The following is a 21,194-nucleotide window of genomic DNA, read 5'->3' on the forward strand; positions in this document are numbered from 1 at the left end:
TTATTAATTTTTGAGTCATCAAATTCTTACAAATATTCTATCCTTTTTGTTAATGTTATGTTAATTCATTTTGGGACTGTTCAATCTCAAAACAATAGTTGCTGAACCCTTAGGCACTCAAGAGAGATATTTGCTCATTGTTGACTGGTATCTTTAAGAGGTCAACAATGGTACAATTAGCATTTAGTAATTAGCTGCTCTCTAAAATATCGCTGTAGTTCACTGTACCATTTTTCAAAGTTAAATCTTTATTTTACTGTACCTTATAAATCTTCAAGAATTTGTCTAAGGTAATAAAGCAGCTTTCACATTAATTTGTTTAAGATTTTTCCACATGCCAAATTAAAATTTGTTGGTTTTTTTTAAATCTCGAAGCAATCAATACAAACTTCAACCTAATGTCTTGATAAAGATGATTAATATCACTGGGCAAAGTTCTGAAATTGTAGATCAAAATGAATAAATAATGTTAGCAGCAACAACTGAAATAGGACAGAATGTTCCTCCTTTTAAAATAACACAATGACATTGTTCTACTGTTTATACCATACAAGCCCTATAAGCCTCTTTGTTACCTGTCAGTGTTAACATTGCAAAACAAATTAAGATAATGAAGAGAATTTTCAGTCTGTAACCATCAGAATTATATAGACGTATAGTCTACTACAGTGACTGCTCTTTTTTTAACTGTGAGAGTCTGCTACATTTCTCACCCTTTTCATGCACGCACAAACTAAGAAATATACTGGATTTAACGTCTTCATTAAGCAAGCCCTCCAGTTACTTTAGCCAAACAGTATAACTCCTGGAGTGGTGTGTCTTTTATTAGAATAAGCTCTCAAGGTTTGCCCTCTTTTATAGACAACCTAACACGTATCGGTGCTTCTTACTCATCAACAAAACTGATTCTAAAAAACACAACACAAACACAAGAATGGTGAGGGTGAAAGCCAAAAGATTATTCTAGGACTGCAAGATGGCTAAATTACGCTTTTGTTCCATAATTAACAGGCTTCTTTCTATTTTCAGCGTTCAATGCAATTGTAATCAATACAGTCCTACAGGAAATTAGGGAAATCAAAAACCTGAAATTAAGAAGCATGACATTTAATGGAGAATGCTATTGATTATTTCCTCAAAACAAATGGTATTCCAAAGACAAATGGATTTCCCACCATGGGATCTTTTCTCATGTTGCCACATTGAGACAGTGGCAAACTGAGGCATTGGTCCCTCTTGTCATTAAAGATCCTTTATTCTTTGTTACTAGAAAGTTCTTTTAAAATATACACAGAACTCACTTGTGTCGGAAAATGACACTGCTTTTTGTGATGGAAACCTCTTTCTAAGCAGAGGCTTAAGGACATGTTGCAAAGCGAGAAGAATAATTTAAAGCATAATCTTAAAACTTTTATCCCCCCAAAATGTCGTAATTCGTCAAAAGTCATCAAAATGTGTTCTCCTTTCGCTGATCGAATGTGAAAAAAACCCTCAAAGGTCATTAAGGGAGACATACTGTAGGTGTGGAAAATCAAATCGAGATCTTCGGAATTTAAACAATTTGGAAAAATCTGTGAGAGATAAAGGAATTGGAATAAACCTGCACCAGAACAAAAGGCTTTGAAAGTTCTTGGTTATAAAAGCTATTTCAACTGCAATTTCAACTGCAGACATTCCTGTATGCAACAAGAGCTCCCTTGTTCAAGCTGTATATGTTTCCTACAATACTGAAGGCTATGAAGGGAAAGTCCATATTCTGAAAAATATCCATTTTCACACCACATTCAATGCAAGGACAGTTAAAAGAGTGATAGTTATATTCTGCATTCAGTACAAAAGTGCACATATATACTGAGGGTCCTACATAAAAGTACTCACACACCTCATAAGAATATATTACACCCATAAATTTAACCCACATTAACCTAAACCAAATGTTTTTGGGTTAGTGTTAAATAGGTTAAGTTTTGTTTCTAATTATATTTATGCAACGCTGTTAAATTTATGTAGCACACTGAAGTAAGGTTTACTTGTGCGCAAACACAAATCGCACAGATTATATTTCAGAGCTGCAGTACAAACAGACTGAAGACAGATTTGTCCCCTTCATTTGAAGAGCTTCTTTCAAAAGCACAATCCGCAGCAACAAGAAGCACCGAAGTTTAATTCACAATCATTAGAACAGGCTCCCCTCGGTTTTTTTGTTTTCCCATCCTGTGGGTATCCTGCACGCTTACCCACAACCACCCCACTGTTACATAATAGTAATTAAGAAGTCATCCAGTTTTTGTTATGTTGAGTGATAGGGCTAGCTTCCTCATATTTACTGTATTGTTACAGTCCTGCCTCATACATGAAAACAGACACAGCAACACATATCTGAGAATTGCGTAAAATACCCCACAGCCACTCAGCTTTTCATGTGCAATAAATTATTCAGATTTTTTTTCTGCTTCTCCTGATGAAAGCCAACAGTGGATTTGCCAACGGAATGAGTTTTATCTTCAGAAGTTGCTAAATATTTCCAGAGTCCGCTTAATGCTGTTTTCTGCTTAACCTATCGCATTCCTTGAAACTGACATGACAGCTGTGAAAACTCTAACTTTGCTACATCAGGCTAACCCCAAACTCAATTCTAAATATTAAACATTAAAATAAAAGCTTCCTTCGGCTGTGTCGGTTACAAAAACATCGGGACACGGTTAAATTCTTCTCTGGATAAACAATACTTCTAAATATGCCTTGGTTAGCAGTATTTTTAAGCAGCATTCATGTTTTTTAAGGTGCTGATGAAATAGATAAACATGTTCTTCGCCTACATGTGCTGGTGGTGAGCTGCGTGAAGAGACTGAGGGGAAGGGGACCTTGAAAAATCAAAGACAGCCATAAGCCACCGTAAATCCATTATGGATTTCGGAATTTGTAAATGAAAAGTGGGCAGTTATGTCCACATACAGCCAGAAAGTTGAGAAAATAAATACTTTGCAAGGTAAACTCTGCTTAGCATTGGCTAAATTTAGCCTGCATTAAAGTGCAGAGAACCAGTGACCTCTTCCACTGTTATTGATCTTCACACAGACTCAATATCCCCTCCCCCCACCAAGCCCACCCCCCACTCGCAGAACCCTCCCCCACTGAGACTGCAAAAGAAATAAGACTTCCTGCCTGGCCAGAATGACATGGTGAAAGAGCAGATTGCTGTGCCTTGTGATGATGAAAGCCTGAATGGAATTAACCCTCTATCAGCTGAAACAAAAACATTTGTGTGGGCAGCTGCTGCAAGGGTTAACATCAAGGAGCCATACAATACAGTAGCTTTTCCTTTTATCCAGCAGAGCCCGGCCGACTAAGAGGGTTGAGTTTTGAAGGCTTTTGATGACAGGGCTGGTTTTTTTTTAAGAAAATGCATACTTTTTCAGAAAACAAAAAAAGCTTTAAAAAAGAGACCCCCCCCCTCCTGAAAACACTAAAAAAAGAAGTTGTTGCTGTTTTCTTTCCTCCATCTAGATAAGAGCAAAAAAAAAATAAACCAGAGGGAAAGAAAAATTGCTTTGTTTTAATGGTGAGGCTATAATCACCTTCGAGTCAACCCCAGCTGTTACGCACAGAAGTGAGGAAATGCTACACCCAGGAGCTCCTGCTTCAGCTGATCACTGCCATCAAACAGCGAATGAAGGCACGAGATGGAGGAAAAAAAACACAGCCCATCGTGGCGCATGCTAACCGACGTCTATATTCACATTTTTGGTTCAGATGGTTCCTTAATTAGCTCGGATTACTCTGCGGTATGTACATGATTAAGTGGGTGATTTCAACAGTAAGAGAGTGAAAAGGGAGAAGAGAAACGCTGAAAGAATTGCAGCCCCACAGTTTGAGAAATCACATTTTCAGATGTCTCTTGCAAATGAGGCGTTACATGTAAACAAGCGAACAAGCTCTTTAACCACTTATCAGCGATTCCTTTCAAAATCTTGCGTGTCCAAATTCCACACTTTCTAAGCAGCACAAAATACAAATTCCGTTCATTTCAACCCCCTGCCTCTCTCTAAAAAAAAAAAACTCATCTTAATCCTGTTTCTTCTTCTAATTCACACCAAGTCTTCATGAGATGCAATGATTAAATTGACGCCGTGGAACAGAGAGGAGCCTATCAGTAAGCTGGACCTGTGAGATAAATCAAAGATTTGATTGATCAAAGGTCAACGCGTTTGTTTTTTAAATACAATTACATAATCCTAACGTGCTCAAATGCTTTCTGCACTCCAGCTCAAAGTTTGAAAAGACATTCAGGTAAGAATAAGCCAGTCCTTCGGGAGATCTGTACCTTATTCTAAGAGATACAAAAAAAAAAGGCAAGACTAAAAAAAAAAAGAGGTGCAATTATGCAACCTGGAAAAGAATGTAAGGAAATGAAGGGAATGTGGGTGGCGGTGAGGCTGAGAAGATCTGTGTGATAGCAGCCCCAAACTAAGGCCCTTGCTAACATCTCAGATGCTTTTAGCACTTGAGCTGACTGGTCACACCAATGTAAGAAATTTAAAGATATACAAAGTAACACTAAGTGGCTACAATCACAGCTCGGGAAAGGAAGCTTATGCTGGTTTCCCTCATATTTTGGGGGATTGTAATCGTATGCAAGCAGAAAAAAAGAAAACCTCCAAACTGGACACCAGCTGAGGTCCACAATAGGCCCCAGGGGAAAGTACAACCCTATGTGGAAACACCCCAGCCCTAATACCATCAAGTAACAACTGCTGCACAGAAAACCTTTTCCAGATGGGCGGCGTGAGGACAAATCCCAATAAATTACCGATACATACAAAACGACGATTAGCGTGAGCTCCAAAATGTCAACTTCAGATCTGTAAGAGTAACCGGGGTCTCCTTGTCAAACCCCTAGCCATCTTCTCAAGGTAAAGAAAACCGCGAAAACCGAAAATGACGTATTTCACAGGAAAAAACCCAACCCAGCTCTCAACCCTTCAATGCCAGCGGCCGGATCTCACCTGCAGCATTGCAAGTGGGAAGTAAAAGAGAGACCCCTACCTTCCCATGTGTCCATTTCATTCTTCTCCCAATTTGCCAGTAACTTCCCTGGCAGCCATTCAAACATGCATCTGCTACAAAAAAGCCACCAGCAGGCACAGCCACAACCTCATGTTTCTTCCTCTCTCTAGTGCCAGTTGCTCTCTGAGCTCAGCCTGGGATGCAACACTTTAGCCAGCCCCACAGGTCAGTTTACAAGCAGGTCATGTGACTGCAAAGTTCAAGCCCTAAGGTCACAACTTTGCTTGAGGTCCAATGATGACCAGGGGTTATCTGAGTGGAACTGATAGCCCTATTTTCTCCAGTTAACAATGCTATCCCCTCCACCCAAATTAGCCCAAACTTTAAATTAGAACTGCCCTCCTAAATACGTTTAGGGATAAACACACAAACAAACACAGGCAGCCAGTATTACAACCTCCTGAGGAGTTCACGATCGCAGTTAATTTTTCAATTGCTGTAAATGGACAAAAAAAACCCACTCATGCTACAGACATCTTGCAAAACTTCATCATTCTTCATAAACCTTTGTCTCACCATTAGGAGTACATACTACTCCTGGAGGCAGTGAATCATTTGTATTGCTGGAACAAAACAAGGCCACCCATTACATGCTTGGAAAAAAAAAAACCCTCCCCAAACGGATCCATCAATGTCAATGCACATCAGAGGAGAGTGGAGAGAGCAGAACTCAATGAAGATCTCCTGCGATTGTATTCAGTCACAACACTCACAGAACAAAATCCAGCCCTTATTTTGTGTCAGGGGGAAGTCACTCTTCAATAAAGCTAACTTATAAGGATTACCTTCCATAAAGATTGTCTCCTCCTTCATTCCAGGTACACCCTTTTTTCAGAAAACCATGGTCAAAATGTCCCCTCTTCCTGTTCAGTGAGCCATGTTAACAACACTGCTGGCTGGAGCAGTGCTTGCCTGCCATTCTGGTGGTGGTGAGTCAAATGGGATCCTTATGCTAATGAGCTGTGATGTCACAGATAAAAGGCTTTTCACATTCAAATGCCAGAAGTTGATATAAAGGCTCTTTTTAAAAAAAAAATATTTAAGATCAAGAGATTGCTGGGGCCCCATGACAATTCAGGGATGGGGAGTGAGATGTTAAACGTTTGAAAGCTCTAGCATCCCCAGAATCTGGGTCATGTCGCCCTCCCCTCAGGCACGACCAGTCCTCCACAATAAACCCCTCCTCAAACACTCTTCACCAGTACCTCAGGAAAGCCAGGGCTCCGTGCTTTGGAGGTTAGGGATTAAGGCCTTTATGGGAACCTTGACTGGAATGGCAAATATTTGGAAACACCAGGCCTGCTGGTTTCTCAGAGCTCCTATAGTACAGTGCACCCTGGGCCACAGTGTATTGAGTGGCTTTTCCTATGACCTCAATACCATCCAATTCATAAGAAGAACACCACCATATGTTTCCATGTAATGGGAAAGCTTAACAAGAGGCTTTTTACTGAATTAAAATCCATAGAACTGACTACACTAATCAAGAAAGCACACATTACAAAGACCAGACTAAACTCTCTTTAATTTTTCTTTTTCAATGTAGTGTCTACCAGTTTTTGCAGAAGTTATTCCTACTGATACAACAGCTACAAAAGAGTCATTTTTATCACACAGTACACTAAATGAATGTAAAACAGTCCAGAAAGTCTGCAAAATCAAACATTGTTTGCTGGACTTAAAGCCATTGTCACAGTGCAAAGCAGCCTTTATCAAAAGTATTCACAACAGCCCTACAGTGAAGTATGTACTGAGAACACAGCTACTGCTGTGACTGCATCTGCTCCATTCAGTGCTTAGTGTTGTGTCACAAACATTTCTCGACGTCAGGACTGCACATTTCAATGTAGCAGAGGTCTGTAGCTTCTAATAACTGTGACACAAGCTCTGCATAAAACAAAACGGGATTTGAATGCATTCTACTCAGTGTCTCTCTCAACAGACCCTGTTTGATAAAGGCTTGCACATCTCTTGATTTGGTTTTTCTTTGAAGTTAATTATTAACGGGCTATTTATGACTAAGCAGAAGATGTTTTGCTCTGAGAAATGTCTGTTTTGTTGCGTACCTCTTTCGATCATGATGTGCACTAGTTTAAAACAAATGTATTACCACCATGTGTTTTAAAACAACAGCCAAAGGCAATGAAGAAATTGGAAAAATACAACTCAGCAGACCCAGATTCTACATGATATCTGGTGCTTGTTAAATGGATAATGAACATATGATCCCTAAAGAACAAAAATAATTTTGATAGCTGATAAAGTGAATGCAAATGAAATACACTTAGATTATGAACTACAAAACCAACTGCACCCAATACAGCATTAACAATATTCTATGTTGATGTCAATACTCAATTTCTGCCAAAAACATGAACCTAGGTTGTTGGGTAAAGACTGGAACGTAACAATTTAACAATTTAAGACAAGAAATCAAAACAGTAACTATAAATGGGTCTGTACTTGATGTTCAAATAGATCTACTCTAATGGCAAAAGTACAACAAATGAAAAACATTCCTTTCCATTACAAATTTAGTGCTGGGTCTTCAGGAGTGAGAAATTCAGAACAATAGCATTGTGACCCTACAGGTTAAACAGGCAGGGAGGGAATTCTTTGTTTTCATTGTCTGACTTAGTGCCATTTACCTAATGTGACAACTTGATAATGTTAAAAGACTGGAATCAGCATCTTATTAAACACGTGCTTTTCACCCAGAAACAACAGTTATTGAGTGGATTTAAGACTTGTTTTTACTGTATATACTTGCATGTCAACCTGTCAGGCAACATCTAAAGTGTAGCATTCAGTCTACATGAGGTTCACAAATTTATATATGTCTGAGAGGAATGAGTAGCAAATGAAATAAGTATATGAAATAATTTAACAAAATGAAGTACAGATTCAGAAAGAAAATGTAGAACTCATGAATTGTGCTTTCACTATAAACTATGAGCACAAATCCTAGAGAAACTCTTAATATTATATCCTGAATAACCAATTATAATTATTATCAACATTACTAGTAGTAGCACAAGCATATCTGTAATATAAATGAGACAAAACAAATACATGCATATTGACTTATATTTACACTACGGGGAAAGGTCGTTGTTCACTCTGAACAAGAAAATGAATAAAATATTGTTCTTTCAGTGACCTATAGATTCCTTGACATTTTTGCACCCCTTAACAGAACTCCTTTGATGACACACATCATGTTACAAGAAATTTAAAAGGACAAAAGGAAGTGCTAATATCTTTCTCAGTCAGCTCAAACACAAAAACAGTTGAAATCTTTAGTGGCTCTAGATATAATTCACTCTTATTGGAACAGCCGTATGAAATGAGGGGATAAAAACAGGGGTCTCCTTTTCTTTTACACGTATATGTATAATACCAATATGTGCAATTGAATGAGAGTCCAAAGTGTGTATTAACATACCAATCTACATACACTGTCCTAAAGATGTACCAATCATAAATTAACTTCCATTTCTGCCTGGTAGTTTTATTGTGTGCTAATTTTTAGACCACATTTAAAGTGCCTCTGACAGTGATCTCTAACACCACAAGCTCAAGCATTTTCCCCCAACATTTTTAAACAGATGCAAGGCAAACAGGCAAAGACTGTGAGGGTCTGATTTGTAACCACAGGTACTTTACAGAGAGGGGCAGGGCTTTAAAAAAGAGTATTTGACCGCTACTTCGATGGTCTCTCCAGATCAATCTGTTATTTCTGTTTTATCCGGGAAAATGAAAGGTGACCCAAAGCATTCAGGAAAGACGGCTTTGTTAATTAAGCAGCACGGTGATGAGTTTATTCAGGTTTACAGAGCCTGTGATCCCCCATCCTTTTGTCCTGCGAATGGAATCCACTGCTTTGATTACAACAAGGAGCACATTTCCATGGCAGAAGGATGCTTTCAATGTGAATAAGCTACCTACAGTTCAACTGGCATCGGAAAAAAAAAATCCAAGTCACAATGAGGCCAGAAGAACCTCCCATCAGCGAAAACTGAAAATGATGATTTCAGAGGATGTCTGTGAACCAATTAACAGAAACAGCAAGGTGACTGAAACACACATGAATTATGTGTCACGGAGACCTGAAGGTACACATTAACATGGGTCAGTGGAAGTATAAAGTATGCTAAAAATGTTCAGATTTCTTTAAACATGTATAGTATGGCATTAAGATTATACATTAATGCATAGCATAACAATAATGTGCTATTATGCACTATGTTATGTATTATGCATATGTGTTATGTATAACATATACATAATGCATAACATAACAAGTACAATCATTTTATTATGGTTAAATGGTGCTAAGTTTCAAAATTTCAAAATTAGGACTGTAAATGTAAAGCCTTACAATTTTTAGTGACATAAATTACCAGTGTCTTTATTGTTTTCCTTTGTGTCAAATATTAAACTATATACAAATGTTAAATTCTGTTAAATTGCAAAACTTTCAAAGGATTTGGTGAAGAAGATGGAAAAAAACCCTCCAGAAATTCATGCAACTTTGTCTGTAGTAATACAGTAAATAACTAAAACCTGTTCGGAAAATCACAGTGATTCCATTGGGAATTAAGACAGAGAATAAATCTTGAAAGGGCACAGTTCTTAGCAGTTGTTCTTAGCAGAAAAGCTGGGAAAACCTGCTAAATTGGTCCAGTTATGCAAATGACCAGCTCACTTTGTTTGTTGAGAGCTGAGCTGGACTAAAAACCTGCACACATACCAGCTTTCTAGACCCATGAGTGGACACCCCTGGAATGTACTGTATGTCATCAACAGAGGTTCAGCGTGAATTACAAAACAGAAGTGGAAAAACATCTGCCAGGATAGGGAAAATTTCGAATTCGGGGACATAGGGGTTTTAATGTACTGTTTTATTACTTCCCATTTAAGAATTTAATGGATAGTACTCATTTATACAAAGCATAAAGTAGCGACAGTTAAACATTTTCTGTTTAAATAAACTGACCTGTCTTTGCACACTGCTATGTTCTTTATATGCATATTGTCCTAATAAGGACTGACAGACTGACAGCCTGTCTGGCCTTTCAAATAGCAAGAAAACAGCACTCAAAGGTGAGTTTAGGTTAAAATGAGGGAGACAGGCTGCACAGAGGCCATGTGTTTGTCTGTTTCTGGTTTTGTAACAGCCAATTTGTTTTTCCTTTTACAATAAAGTTAAACGTTGCATAGCAGGAAGTGCTTTATGAATATAACCCTCTTGCACCTGCTGGGTTTACTTTACCAAATCACAGGATCATGCTGAAATGTTGCCGATTTGATCTTTGCCTCAGCAAGTGCTAATTTGTTGCTTAGGAACAAAAGAGGAAATAAAAGTGATCCGTTTCCTTATGTATTACCAGCAGCAAAATCAACTCCTAGTGGTGCCAACATAACACTACTGAGTTTAATTATCACAGACAAGAGAGACAACTTCTAGGATCTCTGAAGATAATCAATGCTGTACTTTTCTGTTTTCACTGCCCTCAGTCAAATTGGGATTGCTAGGAGCAAAATAAAAAACACACGGAAAAGCAAATTCACAGCCAACACAATACGTCACAAAATACAACACACTCCACACATATCCGGAGAGAAAGATTCATGCAGGCTTCTCTGTGTGCTTCACAGTGATATGTGATGGGGCTGCTTAGTTTTGACTTGTATGATTCAACTCTGTCGGCATTCTTAAAGTGATCTCGATTCGCAGGAATTTCCAAAGACAATGTATTGCTCCTTTTCTATTAATTGGTTCATAGGCAATACTAAAAAGTCAGCTTAGATTAATTTTATTGTACTGTACAAGGACAGCGACCCCTGATCCCAAAGCTCCATAATACAGCAGGTTCTATAATAATCCTAAAATCATTTTCTGAAGACTTGCAAAAATGTACATTTTCGATCAATTAAGCATGAAATTAGAAGAGTTCAACATGAAACATGCTCCGAATGTATTAATTCAGATAATGAAGGTGCATAAGTGGTTGAAATCATAGTAATGCAAAATCTAAACTAACTCACAAATTAAGTTTCAAGCTAGAAAGAAGCTTGTTAGAAGGTTGCGGAGGTTACTTCCTGGAAATTATCTATTTTAAATGAGTGCAACATTTTGCATCAGGAGTATGGGGATTTAAGAACAAGACTGGTAACTATGAGGAAGCACTCTGGCTGCAATGTTCTGAACAAGCAGAAGCACCATAGTTTAAGATCATAAGGACAGTAAATGAGTTAGTAAGTTCAACAACAAGGGCTTTGTTGATGAGGGTACTGAAACAAATTATATTAGAAATATTTTAACAGTAGGTGGTTTTAATCAAATAAAACTAAGGAGATACAGAATCACTTAATCTCTACAAATATAAAACATATAATTGTGAGGAAGGAAGACTGGCTTTGAGATGATGCTGCACTTACTGAAGTACATTAGCAATCCACATTTGGCATTGTTAGTCCAAATCCACATGGTGCTTTTCACTGGGCACAGTGAGAAACAATTTAACTTTGGAACTGCAGATTCATGCTGACTTAAACTCATTAAGCCTTCAAAGCTTCATGCAAATGTTTCTGTTTTTTTTTTTGGTTACTATCGTATAACAAAGACTTAGATAATCAATTTACATCAGTGGGTAACAAGACAAGTATCCTCAGAAACCAGCTTTTACTCAACAGAAAATAAATTAATTCCATAATACAAAAATAGAATTGCAAAATGTCTGTTTGCATTTTTATTTAAAGGTAATTTTGCAGTTCACTGCAAATTTAACAGTTTTTTTGAGGTCTTAATACCATGTCCTCCGATGTCAAATCATGTGAACTAATTTTGGTCTTTTAATGAAAGATACATATCTGACATAAATGGGGTTTGTTTAAGAACATGCAATGGTATTTTTCTGGCTCCATCAAAATAAGCACAATGAACCATATCTCTTTTGTGGTTTACATTTAAAACAGGACTAGATTTAAAGGGATATTTGTTGTTTGAAACACTGGTAACCAATAGATCAATGCATTTGATCCATTTCAGCAGATTAAAAAAAGCCCCAGGTCATCTACAAACACCACAAGAAGGAGCACTGTGGAATGAACTGGTGTGCTTAATTACCATTTCCAAATAAATTGCTTACTTATAAAATAAAATAGGCATGAGAATGTATTTAGCACAGTAAAAGATGTACATTAAAAATGTTATATGTATTGTGCAATACAAAACTACACTAGAAATCTTGACTGGGAGATTTATACAAGCAGAAAGGGAATCATTCATACATAATCTCAGATATTTAAAATGAATATACAAAATATACAATAATTATACACAGACATATGCTTACCAATATGTATGTGGTTTCTGTTAAGGCATTAGTGAGTTGATCCCACAGATACTCTACTCCAATTAGGTGAGGAGAAAAGGCTGCCCATGGTAAGATTTCCACATTACACTGAGGATCCCAAAGAAGGGTTTTGTAGCCATGTGACTATTGACCTTCTGGAATTGATTTCATTTCCAAATTGGTTGCAGGAATGAAAAAAACACAAGTTAAACCCCAAACTATTGTATTGTTGACCAGTAAGGGTGTCCTCTATCTCTGAGCCATCAACATGTTACCCTCGAACAGCCTCTGAGCATTTTCAGACAGATGGCAAAGTACAGTCATTAAGCTGATGCTGAGTAATTTCTTCGCGATATTACTCATACTCCAGCTACTTCTGTCTGAAAGCAATTACGCAGATGAATCTGAACTGATCCTCACAGAGCCCGTATCTTTGGCTGGACTGCTTATCATCGAAGCTCAACATCTCGATCTCAGGACAGCTTCAATAACCCCAACAGCAACCAGGGGAATTTTATGACTCAAATAGCGTATTTACACAATCTTTACCAAATTAACTTTTAAATGGAATCATATAGCAAACACTGACCAGCTTGCTTTTTTTTAAGCCACATAACTTAAGCTGAGTATACTGCTATTTCAAATTACTCAACCAATCAACAGTTTGCTCAGTATTTTAAATAAATAGCATTCAGCACATATCCAATATGTAATGGATTAAGTTAGCATTTAATTTGTGCAGCAGTATAATTAGTATTGTACAAAACACTTTGTTTTTCAGATAGAGAAATTGTTCTTTGCATTTTAAGAAAAGGCTTTCTCCATTTACTTAATTTGAGCTTTTAGAACACAAAAAAATATTGAGTCATTCTAATAAGAGAATAAGTTCGCAATACTTATACTTACTAATTTCATAAGACTGTACCTCGAAAAAACTCATATAATCCATTAGATTTAAATAGGTGTTCTTTAAAGTCAGTTTCTATAAGCTGAGAAGATTCCAATTCAAGACTACAAGTTTTTTTTTTTGTGAAGGAGAATCCTTATTTAAGCAAGCAAATTTGGCAAGAGAGCAGGCAGGGAACACAGCAAAATGAAACAGAGGACTAGTGTGTCAGAAATGCTATTTTGAAAGTAAGAACTGAAGAATTGAGATGTCTATGAAATGAGGCCTACAGCAGAGTAGGTTTCAGCTTTTACATCTGTTCAGAATCCTGAGCAGAGAAGTAAAGAGGACAATGTGGCAAATTATTTAAAATTAATTTTGCGTTGCTCATGGCAAGACCCGATGCTGAAATGGCAAGACTGTTTAGCCTCTGTGTCTTAGAGCGATTTTATATTAAAGATAACAGATCCAATGTACTGTTCTGCACCAGAGCCAGTCTTTACATCTTCCAAAATTAACCAAAATCCTAAACATCCCACACTAACACTTTCAACTTGTTTTGTTGGTTTGTGAAGGCACTTTCCAGCTTTCGTAAACGAGACAGCGCTCTCTTGAGGAAACAGGAAACGTCAGTTCCAATTTGTGCATTGTAAGGTACTATATTTGTACAGCTATAGTGAGAACAGCACTTCGGGATTCCAATTTATATGTGGGATAGATGAGCAGGACATGGGGTGTATACACTATTCATCTCTCCTTGGGTTCTTATAACAAACTAACATGAAAGGTTACGTAACACAAAGGTGGTAGTAGCCGTACAGAAAATGCTCAGTGGCAACAGTTCGTATGTATTAAAATCTCCCTGACTGAAGAAAAGCACTCAGAATCCAAACCTTTCACCCAGTGTTCCTCTCTCTCAGGAGGTGTTTAAATTTGGTTATGAATATATACCATGTGAAAAACAAATCCTACATCATCGTTTTGAATCTTTTGTTAGATTCAACACACAATCTACATTGTTCACACACTGGTATTTTATTTGTCATATGCACAGGTGCACTGACATGTTTATTTACATGTATGCTCTGATACAGACGTCAAGGAGACATTAAAGTCATCTAATAAGCTGGTCTTCTTGTCAGTGCACCAAGTTTCATGTTTCTAGAATGGTGTACTACGTGTATTCTGGTGCAGAATTTAATTCAACGGATGTTACGTTGAAACTGTACAACAGACTAGTAAAATCCCCATTTTGCATACTGTGTATAATTTTGGTCACCCCAATCCAGAAGAAATCCTGCTGCTCTATAATTAGCACTAGGCTTAAACAAAACTGTCACGCTAATAAAACAGAATCGTTTTAGCCCTGAGCAGAGAAGACCATGAGGAAACCCAGTCTGAGTATTAAAAATGCTCCTGGGCACTGAAAAAATCAAACAGATAGACTTCTTCAGAACTCACAGAGAAACAGAAACCAGAGCACACAGGCAGTAACTACAGGGGAGTGCATGTTAATCTGTGAAAAGGAGGCACTTCTTTATACAAAGGACTGCAGGAGAACAAAACAAGCTACCCAGCTATGCTGTTGAAGATGACACTCTGGCTTCTATCAGGAAGTGACTGGACGAGATCTTTGATTCCATTAGCTGCAATTTAAGCATGTTTCTAAACATCAATTTATTCTGGTATTTTACGTAAGCACGATTGTCTGAAATCTGAACCGCAACCACATACAAGTTATAATCAATCTTTTTCTGTTTCTAAGTAAAGAAACTAGAATTCCAATGGCTTACCGGGACTTATAAGATGGATCCTTTTCAACAGCAGAGCATGGGCAAAGTAAAAATGTGCCTGATTTTGACCCTTGCAGCTGAATTGGCTTTCAAATGAATACTGATTAGGTTCATTATATGGCGGCTTGGCTGAAGAAGAAGAGCTTATGTGAGGAGCCTAAAGAGTTTCCTGATGAACTAGTTCCCCTTAACTGCCAAGTTCCTAGACTCCTTCAGCTGAATAGCAGCTGTAGTAATATTTCTGCAATTGTTATACAGGCTTGAAGGTAGTGCATGTATACCTCAGGTCGAGAAGAGCTACATTTTCTCAGAGCTTTAGGATCATTCCTAGTCTCCAGTTTTAAAGACAAGGAGCAGATGTGTTTTTTTCATCGATTCATTAAGATCTGTAAATTAGTATTTTTATGGTAGGCTGCATAGTGATAGATAACCTGCTGAAAAAGTCTAAACTAAAATATTATTTTTATCCAATAAAAACTGATTGTGGCTTTCAAGGACCAGCGGTAGCCACCCCTTTTCTAGGCACCAACATTTGAGTTTCTCGATCGACGAGCTGAAAAAAATTAACCTTTTTAATCTGGAACAGAGAAGACAAGTGTTCACAATCCTCCAGGGCACTGATAGTCAATGCGATGTACCTCTTCAGATTAAACAGCAAACTGTGAACCAGACAACACAAGTGGAAACTATGTGGAAGAGCATTTAAAACTGAGACCTTCTTTACACAAAGGGCTGTGGGAGTATGGAACAAGCTAGCCACCCATGAATCAGGACCCATGTTGAATCAATCAACTATTGTGTACCAAAATGGCCAGATAGGGCACTCTACTCATTTGTAACCATTCTTATGTTCTTACCTACACAATAGCATATTTTAACAGGGAACACAGGAAGCAAGGATATCTTTCATTACTTAAATCTGAAAACAAATCTCAAAAGCCTACACATTAACTAAAATATAAGTAACGTAATAAGCTTTTACATACTGTACATGAGTACTTTGGAGATTAATCTTGAGTTTGGGTAGTTATGTCCTCTAAGCCACTGTTTGAAAACAGAGAAAACTCTTGATGCAATGACAGTACCATATCAGCTTTTTGAGCACCTGCTATATTCTTCAGATCTTCAGCTTGCTCTTCAAATATAGTTACACATGGACATTAGAAAGATTACACAAACTTACTAGCTTCTTTGGGTGCCATTATATTAACGATATAAAAATCTCATGCAGTCTTTTCTAGAGGAATCCCAGGAAATCCTGTTTCAAGAATTCGCCCTTTACATTGTCGTCTACAGATACCAGCAACACACAGCAGTTCAGTGGATAATTTTGCATTGTTCCATAAGTTTAATGTCATTAAAATAATTGTAAATATTCTGTTAAAACTGAGAAATCATCAGTTCAGCTGTGAACCAAGTGGTAAGAATGTGCACTCTTTACTGCCTTATTTAGCTACAATCTCTCAAACCTTGGGGCAGTTATCAAGTACTGCTTCTTTTGTGTTTCACAAACCTCAGATTTTTCTATACTAACTTGAGGACGTTGCACTAAACTATCAGAAGCTTCACTAGTTCCTATTATCCGAGGCATTTCTGTCAACTCCATAAACCTGCCACAGTGTTACACGTATAAAAGACTCAGACAACTTTTGCTTACTTTTGTATTTTGTTCCTGTTTTGTATTCCCATCAGAAGCTTTCTAAAGTTAGAATGAGAGCTTCAAAATGAAAGCAAGGGGAATGTCATAATCCAGTATTCTTTTATTACCATTTTTTTTTTCAAATGCCCTTGTGTTGCACTGTTTTGTCTTTAAAAGTCTCAGGAACTATGGCAAAGTCCAGGCGTGTACTCAAAATGACAGAAACAGTACATGTAGATGGGTGAGGTCTCTGGGCAGAATCTATTATCTGCTTTTTATGAATCCACCAACTCAGACCATATTCAAGAAAACCCATCTGTTCCTCATTCACAAGAAAAGCACCACACCAGTTTCAGAATAATGTGTCATTCTGAAATACAAAGTGGTCAGAAATTGCACACATTCTACTCAATTGTCTTCCAATCAGCTGTCCAAGATTTTCAAAGATTTTCCTTGGGAATTCCAGGTATGCCACAGACTGCTATCAAGATATTTATTTCCTAGGCAGTGACCAAACCCTAACCACAATGAGTTTTTTTTTTTCTGGCAGCTCTGTCATATACATATCTTACTTGTCAATTTCCATTGCATTTAAAACTTTGGAGAAATTCACATGCTCTGAAGCTGGAAACTGAAAATACAAAACCACATAATGAGAATGACAATAATTAGAATTATTGCTGCCACACAAAAAAATTGTCAGTTTTTCTTTTTCTTGTGTTTGAACTGCTGTAAGGTCTTGATAGCACTCAATCAGACAATGTAACCCAGGACAAGGGTGATTCTTTATGAAGATAACTCTTCAGACAGATGAGCCTTTTTCATTGATTCTTAATGGTGGAATATTGTAAACATAAATTGAAACCAATAAGTTACCTCTTTTCTACCACTGAAAGGCTTTTTGTTCTTTATCAGACTTAGGAAAACATTTGAGCCTGCCCTTTCCTTTCACTAACCAAACAAACTTGATTTCTTGTCCTGCATGAGCTCAATTTTCATTTTCACATCATGCAAAGCTCTTTCAGTTACAGTGTTACAGATACTGGACTGGACAGCTGCTCAGTGCACAATATCAAGAGAGCAATTGCACAAGAGAGTGCTCTGTGCTTATCAGAAAAGGGCAGAGTTGGCATTCAAGCCATGCAGAAATGTGCAGAGCTTGTTAACACTTCACTAATTATTAATTTCAGTAATTGCGGGTCATCTACGGGCCACTCATGAGGTTACTATGAGAAGGAACTAGGGATGTGATGGTTTACCGAGTAACAAAGTCTCTTGGGGAAACACAATTTCCAAGAATTAATTACAGAAAAAATACAGTTCTTAAGCATGCCTTTCAGAATATTCCGTCCAAAAACAACAGCTGAAATAGTTGTAACATTTGGCTTTGGAACCGAATGGTAGTATTCAGAAATGTGCACTAGGTGTGAATGGACTGATATTCTGTGTTTTCTTTAATTCTCTTTACCAGATAACTTGATTTACTGTCTGGCTGACACTGCAACAACTTTTAAAACACATTTGTAAACATGAAAATGCTTTGGTAACCATTACTGGAATGTTCAGTGTGTCTTCTGCACCACAGTTTGGGGTCTCATATCTCACTGAGTGCTATTTTGTAAGTACTGAGGGTGGAGAGCAGAGATGATTGAGAGACCAAGGTTTAGGGATTTGGCAAAAGTGAGAGTAAAAAGAGTGAAAGCTTTTCTACAGGCCAACAATCTGGCCTTCAAAGGTTCTCTGAATCTTTTCTGCTTGTAAATTACATTCAGCAAAGTGTTGTTGTGATGGTCAGGTAGCTATATTTTAAAGCAAAAACTGCTCACCAGGTAGTGGAATATGGTTCAGTGTGTTTAATGAGACCAGAGGAAAAAAAACAGCACAATTCTAAAAGCATTATCAACACTAAAAAACAGGACATTTTCAAATATAATGAGAGCACTAACCTGTTTGAGTACAAGGCAGACAATTAGGAAGTTATTGTCTGTATTCTGAATAATGTTTACCAAACTACTTTCTAATGGTAATGGTAATGCTGCTAAACAGCAACGTAATTAGCTATTTTAATAAAACCTTATCTGGCCTAGTTATTCATATCGCCAGCTTATAACTGGTTTTAACTCAGTTCTTTTTCCCCAGAAGGGACAAGATATCACATAATGATCATATTGATCATAAAGACCATGGACCAAAACAAAATATAGAAGATACAATAAGAACCAGCAAAAAAACCCTAACCTGTACCAAGATCTGTAATCTAATAAGATGTATTCTGCACGATAATTACACACATGTGGATTTCTGCATAAAATCTACTTTTCAGTGTCACCTGTCTTTGCTTACTGAATTCTGATCCCCCAAAAAGTTCTAAATTGCAGCCGCCTTTTTATTTCCTGTGAACTCAATCAAAAAGAAGCAAACTGACACTGCAGAGCTTCACACACACAAAGAGGATTATCCCTTGGAATGAAAGTCCTCAGAAGCACTTAATCGCTTCTTTACAGGATTCAAACGACCGCCAGAACGGGAGCTAGCAACGGCACGATTTGACCAGCAGAGGGAGACAAGACAAGATTAAACACAGGATCAACTGAAACTTCCACCATGTACTGTAGACACAAAGATCACTCGGGTCTCATTGAAGTGTCCTCCATCAGACCTGGATATTAACACATTTTAATTATCTGAAAGAAACTTTCATCCTTTAAAATTTTATTAGTACAATTAAGCTACATAAATTAAATATACATTTTGAGTGGGCAGCAGACAATTCTTTTACAATACTGAAAAGAATTTAGCTCTGCAAGAACTAACACTTAATCAGGTGGTAAAAGCAGACTGTGGACACACAGTATGGAAAAGATGCAATAATTCTGAGCTGCGACAAACTCAGAAACTCTGAATCCGTACCCTTGCAGAAGGGCAATACAGAGCACCAGGATGCCCCAGCTTTGCGGAAACAAGACAGCGAGCTGATTGTTGCCTGCTAATATAGCATGACATAGACGGGGGGGGGCGAGAACTTCATGGAGAAAAAGAACCCTTTCACAGGCCCTCCCACACTTTCATGCCAAATGTTTAAAGAAGTTATTATGCGGAGTCTGGAATGAACTGTCAAACGTGTACCATCTTGCTCATTCCTTGAGAAGCAGAGCTGGAGAAAGCCTCGCTGGCACACAGCCCTTGCAGCATCCTCGCAGTCTCTTGAAGTAATTAAAAAGCAGCTTTGCATACTTTTAAACTAAATCCCACTGGTGCTCAACATCGCTGCTCAACCGCCGCTGTTGTCACTAGCCTGGGCAACAGCGTTCTTCCATCAGCAACTTGGCCAAAGGATTGGACCTGGGGGCCCCCGGTCCGGGCCACCCTCACTAAAATACCTCCGCGGGGAGGGACCCTCTAAAAATAGCGTCTGTTTGTTCTTGTGGCTGAGGTTTTCAGATGAGACTCCAGCCAGTCTACACTGCCAAAATATAATGACAGGTTGCAGAGGAGCAATTTTGGTCGCTCCTTCAAAAGATAATGTCTATTATAGCAGCTGAAGAAAGGAGCCATGGAAATTACAGTGTGACTGGAGTGGTGCAGGCGTCATCGGCCGAAATCCCGGAAAGAGAGCCAGGGGAGCTGCCTCAGTCTTATCCTCCCCCCCATCCTCCTCCCTGCTCTCAGCCCCCGCCATCATGAAGCAGAGACAGAGAGCCAGAGGCAGGAGGTGTATGCAGGGGATGCTCTGAGGACATTATGCAGAAAACACAGTACACTCATTTCTGTCTTGTAACAGCTTGGACCGGTTTTGTTGTGGGTTTTTTTTTTAAATAAGAAAAAAAACCGCACACAGCATCACAGCTGGGAGACGCCACACGACACGGAGAAGGAAAAAAGTGCCACAATCCCAAATCGCCCTTCAATTTGTTTCACAATAAAGACAACATGAAATATTTTACCTCAGACTTAATATTTCAGCTTCTCAAAAAAAAAATGCATTTGGTCATATGGGCATTAACAGTAGAACGTTAATGCGAGTTTCCACATCAAATCCAAGTGTTATCAAGTCCGGGCTGACAGTGAGCACACTCCTGCACATGACCACACAATGCTTTTAAATCTGCTACTTGAAACCACTAATTGGATATCAGAGTTTTATTATATAGTTGAGGTATTTAGAGAAAAAAAACTTGGAAGGACTGCCATATCAGAAACATGCACGCAACTGGTTGGTTCTTTGGCAAAGGAAATTGTTCTGAATCTTGGCTAGACTGCTCCTCATGCTTTGCCACTGTGTCCTGCAGATAAAAGATGTGTGGTAACACACCCTCATTTAGTAATTGCATTCCTCATGTATTACTAGAAACCAAAACACCGATGTCTCAGCACTACCTGCTCGACAAGGCAAAATTTTGCATACAACTAAATAAAGACTCTCGGGATTATGATGATTATCACAGTAA

At 38.1% G+C, this 21,194-nt stretch overlaps 1 protein-coding gene across 1 annotated transcript in view; it reads right to left on the reverse strand.

Annotated features, from left to right (window-relative positions):
• The window catches only part of LOC148816055 (nuclear receptor subfamily 6 group A member 1-like), a 58,892-nt gene extending 38,467 nt beyond the window's left edge, over positions 1-20,425 (reverse strand). The window contains exon 1 of the mRNA XM_088904652.1: positions 20,311-20,425. Within this exon, the coding sequence (XP_088760778.1) occupies positions 20,311-20,425 (115 nt within the window). The remainder of the gene's footprint in view (positions 1-20,310) is intronic.
• Positions 20,426-21,194: the final 769 nt, after the last annotated feature.

Source organism: Atractosteus spatula, chromosome 23 (genome assembly GCF_055471065.1).
Source record: "Atractosteus spatula isolate fAtrSpa1 chromosome 23, fAtrSpa1.hap1, whole genome shotgun sequence".
NCBI lineage: Eukaryota > Metazoa > Chordata > Actinopteri > Semionotiformes > Lepisosteidae > Atractosteus > Atractosteus spatula.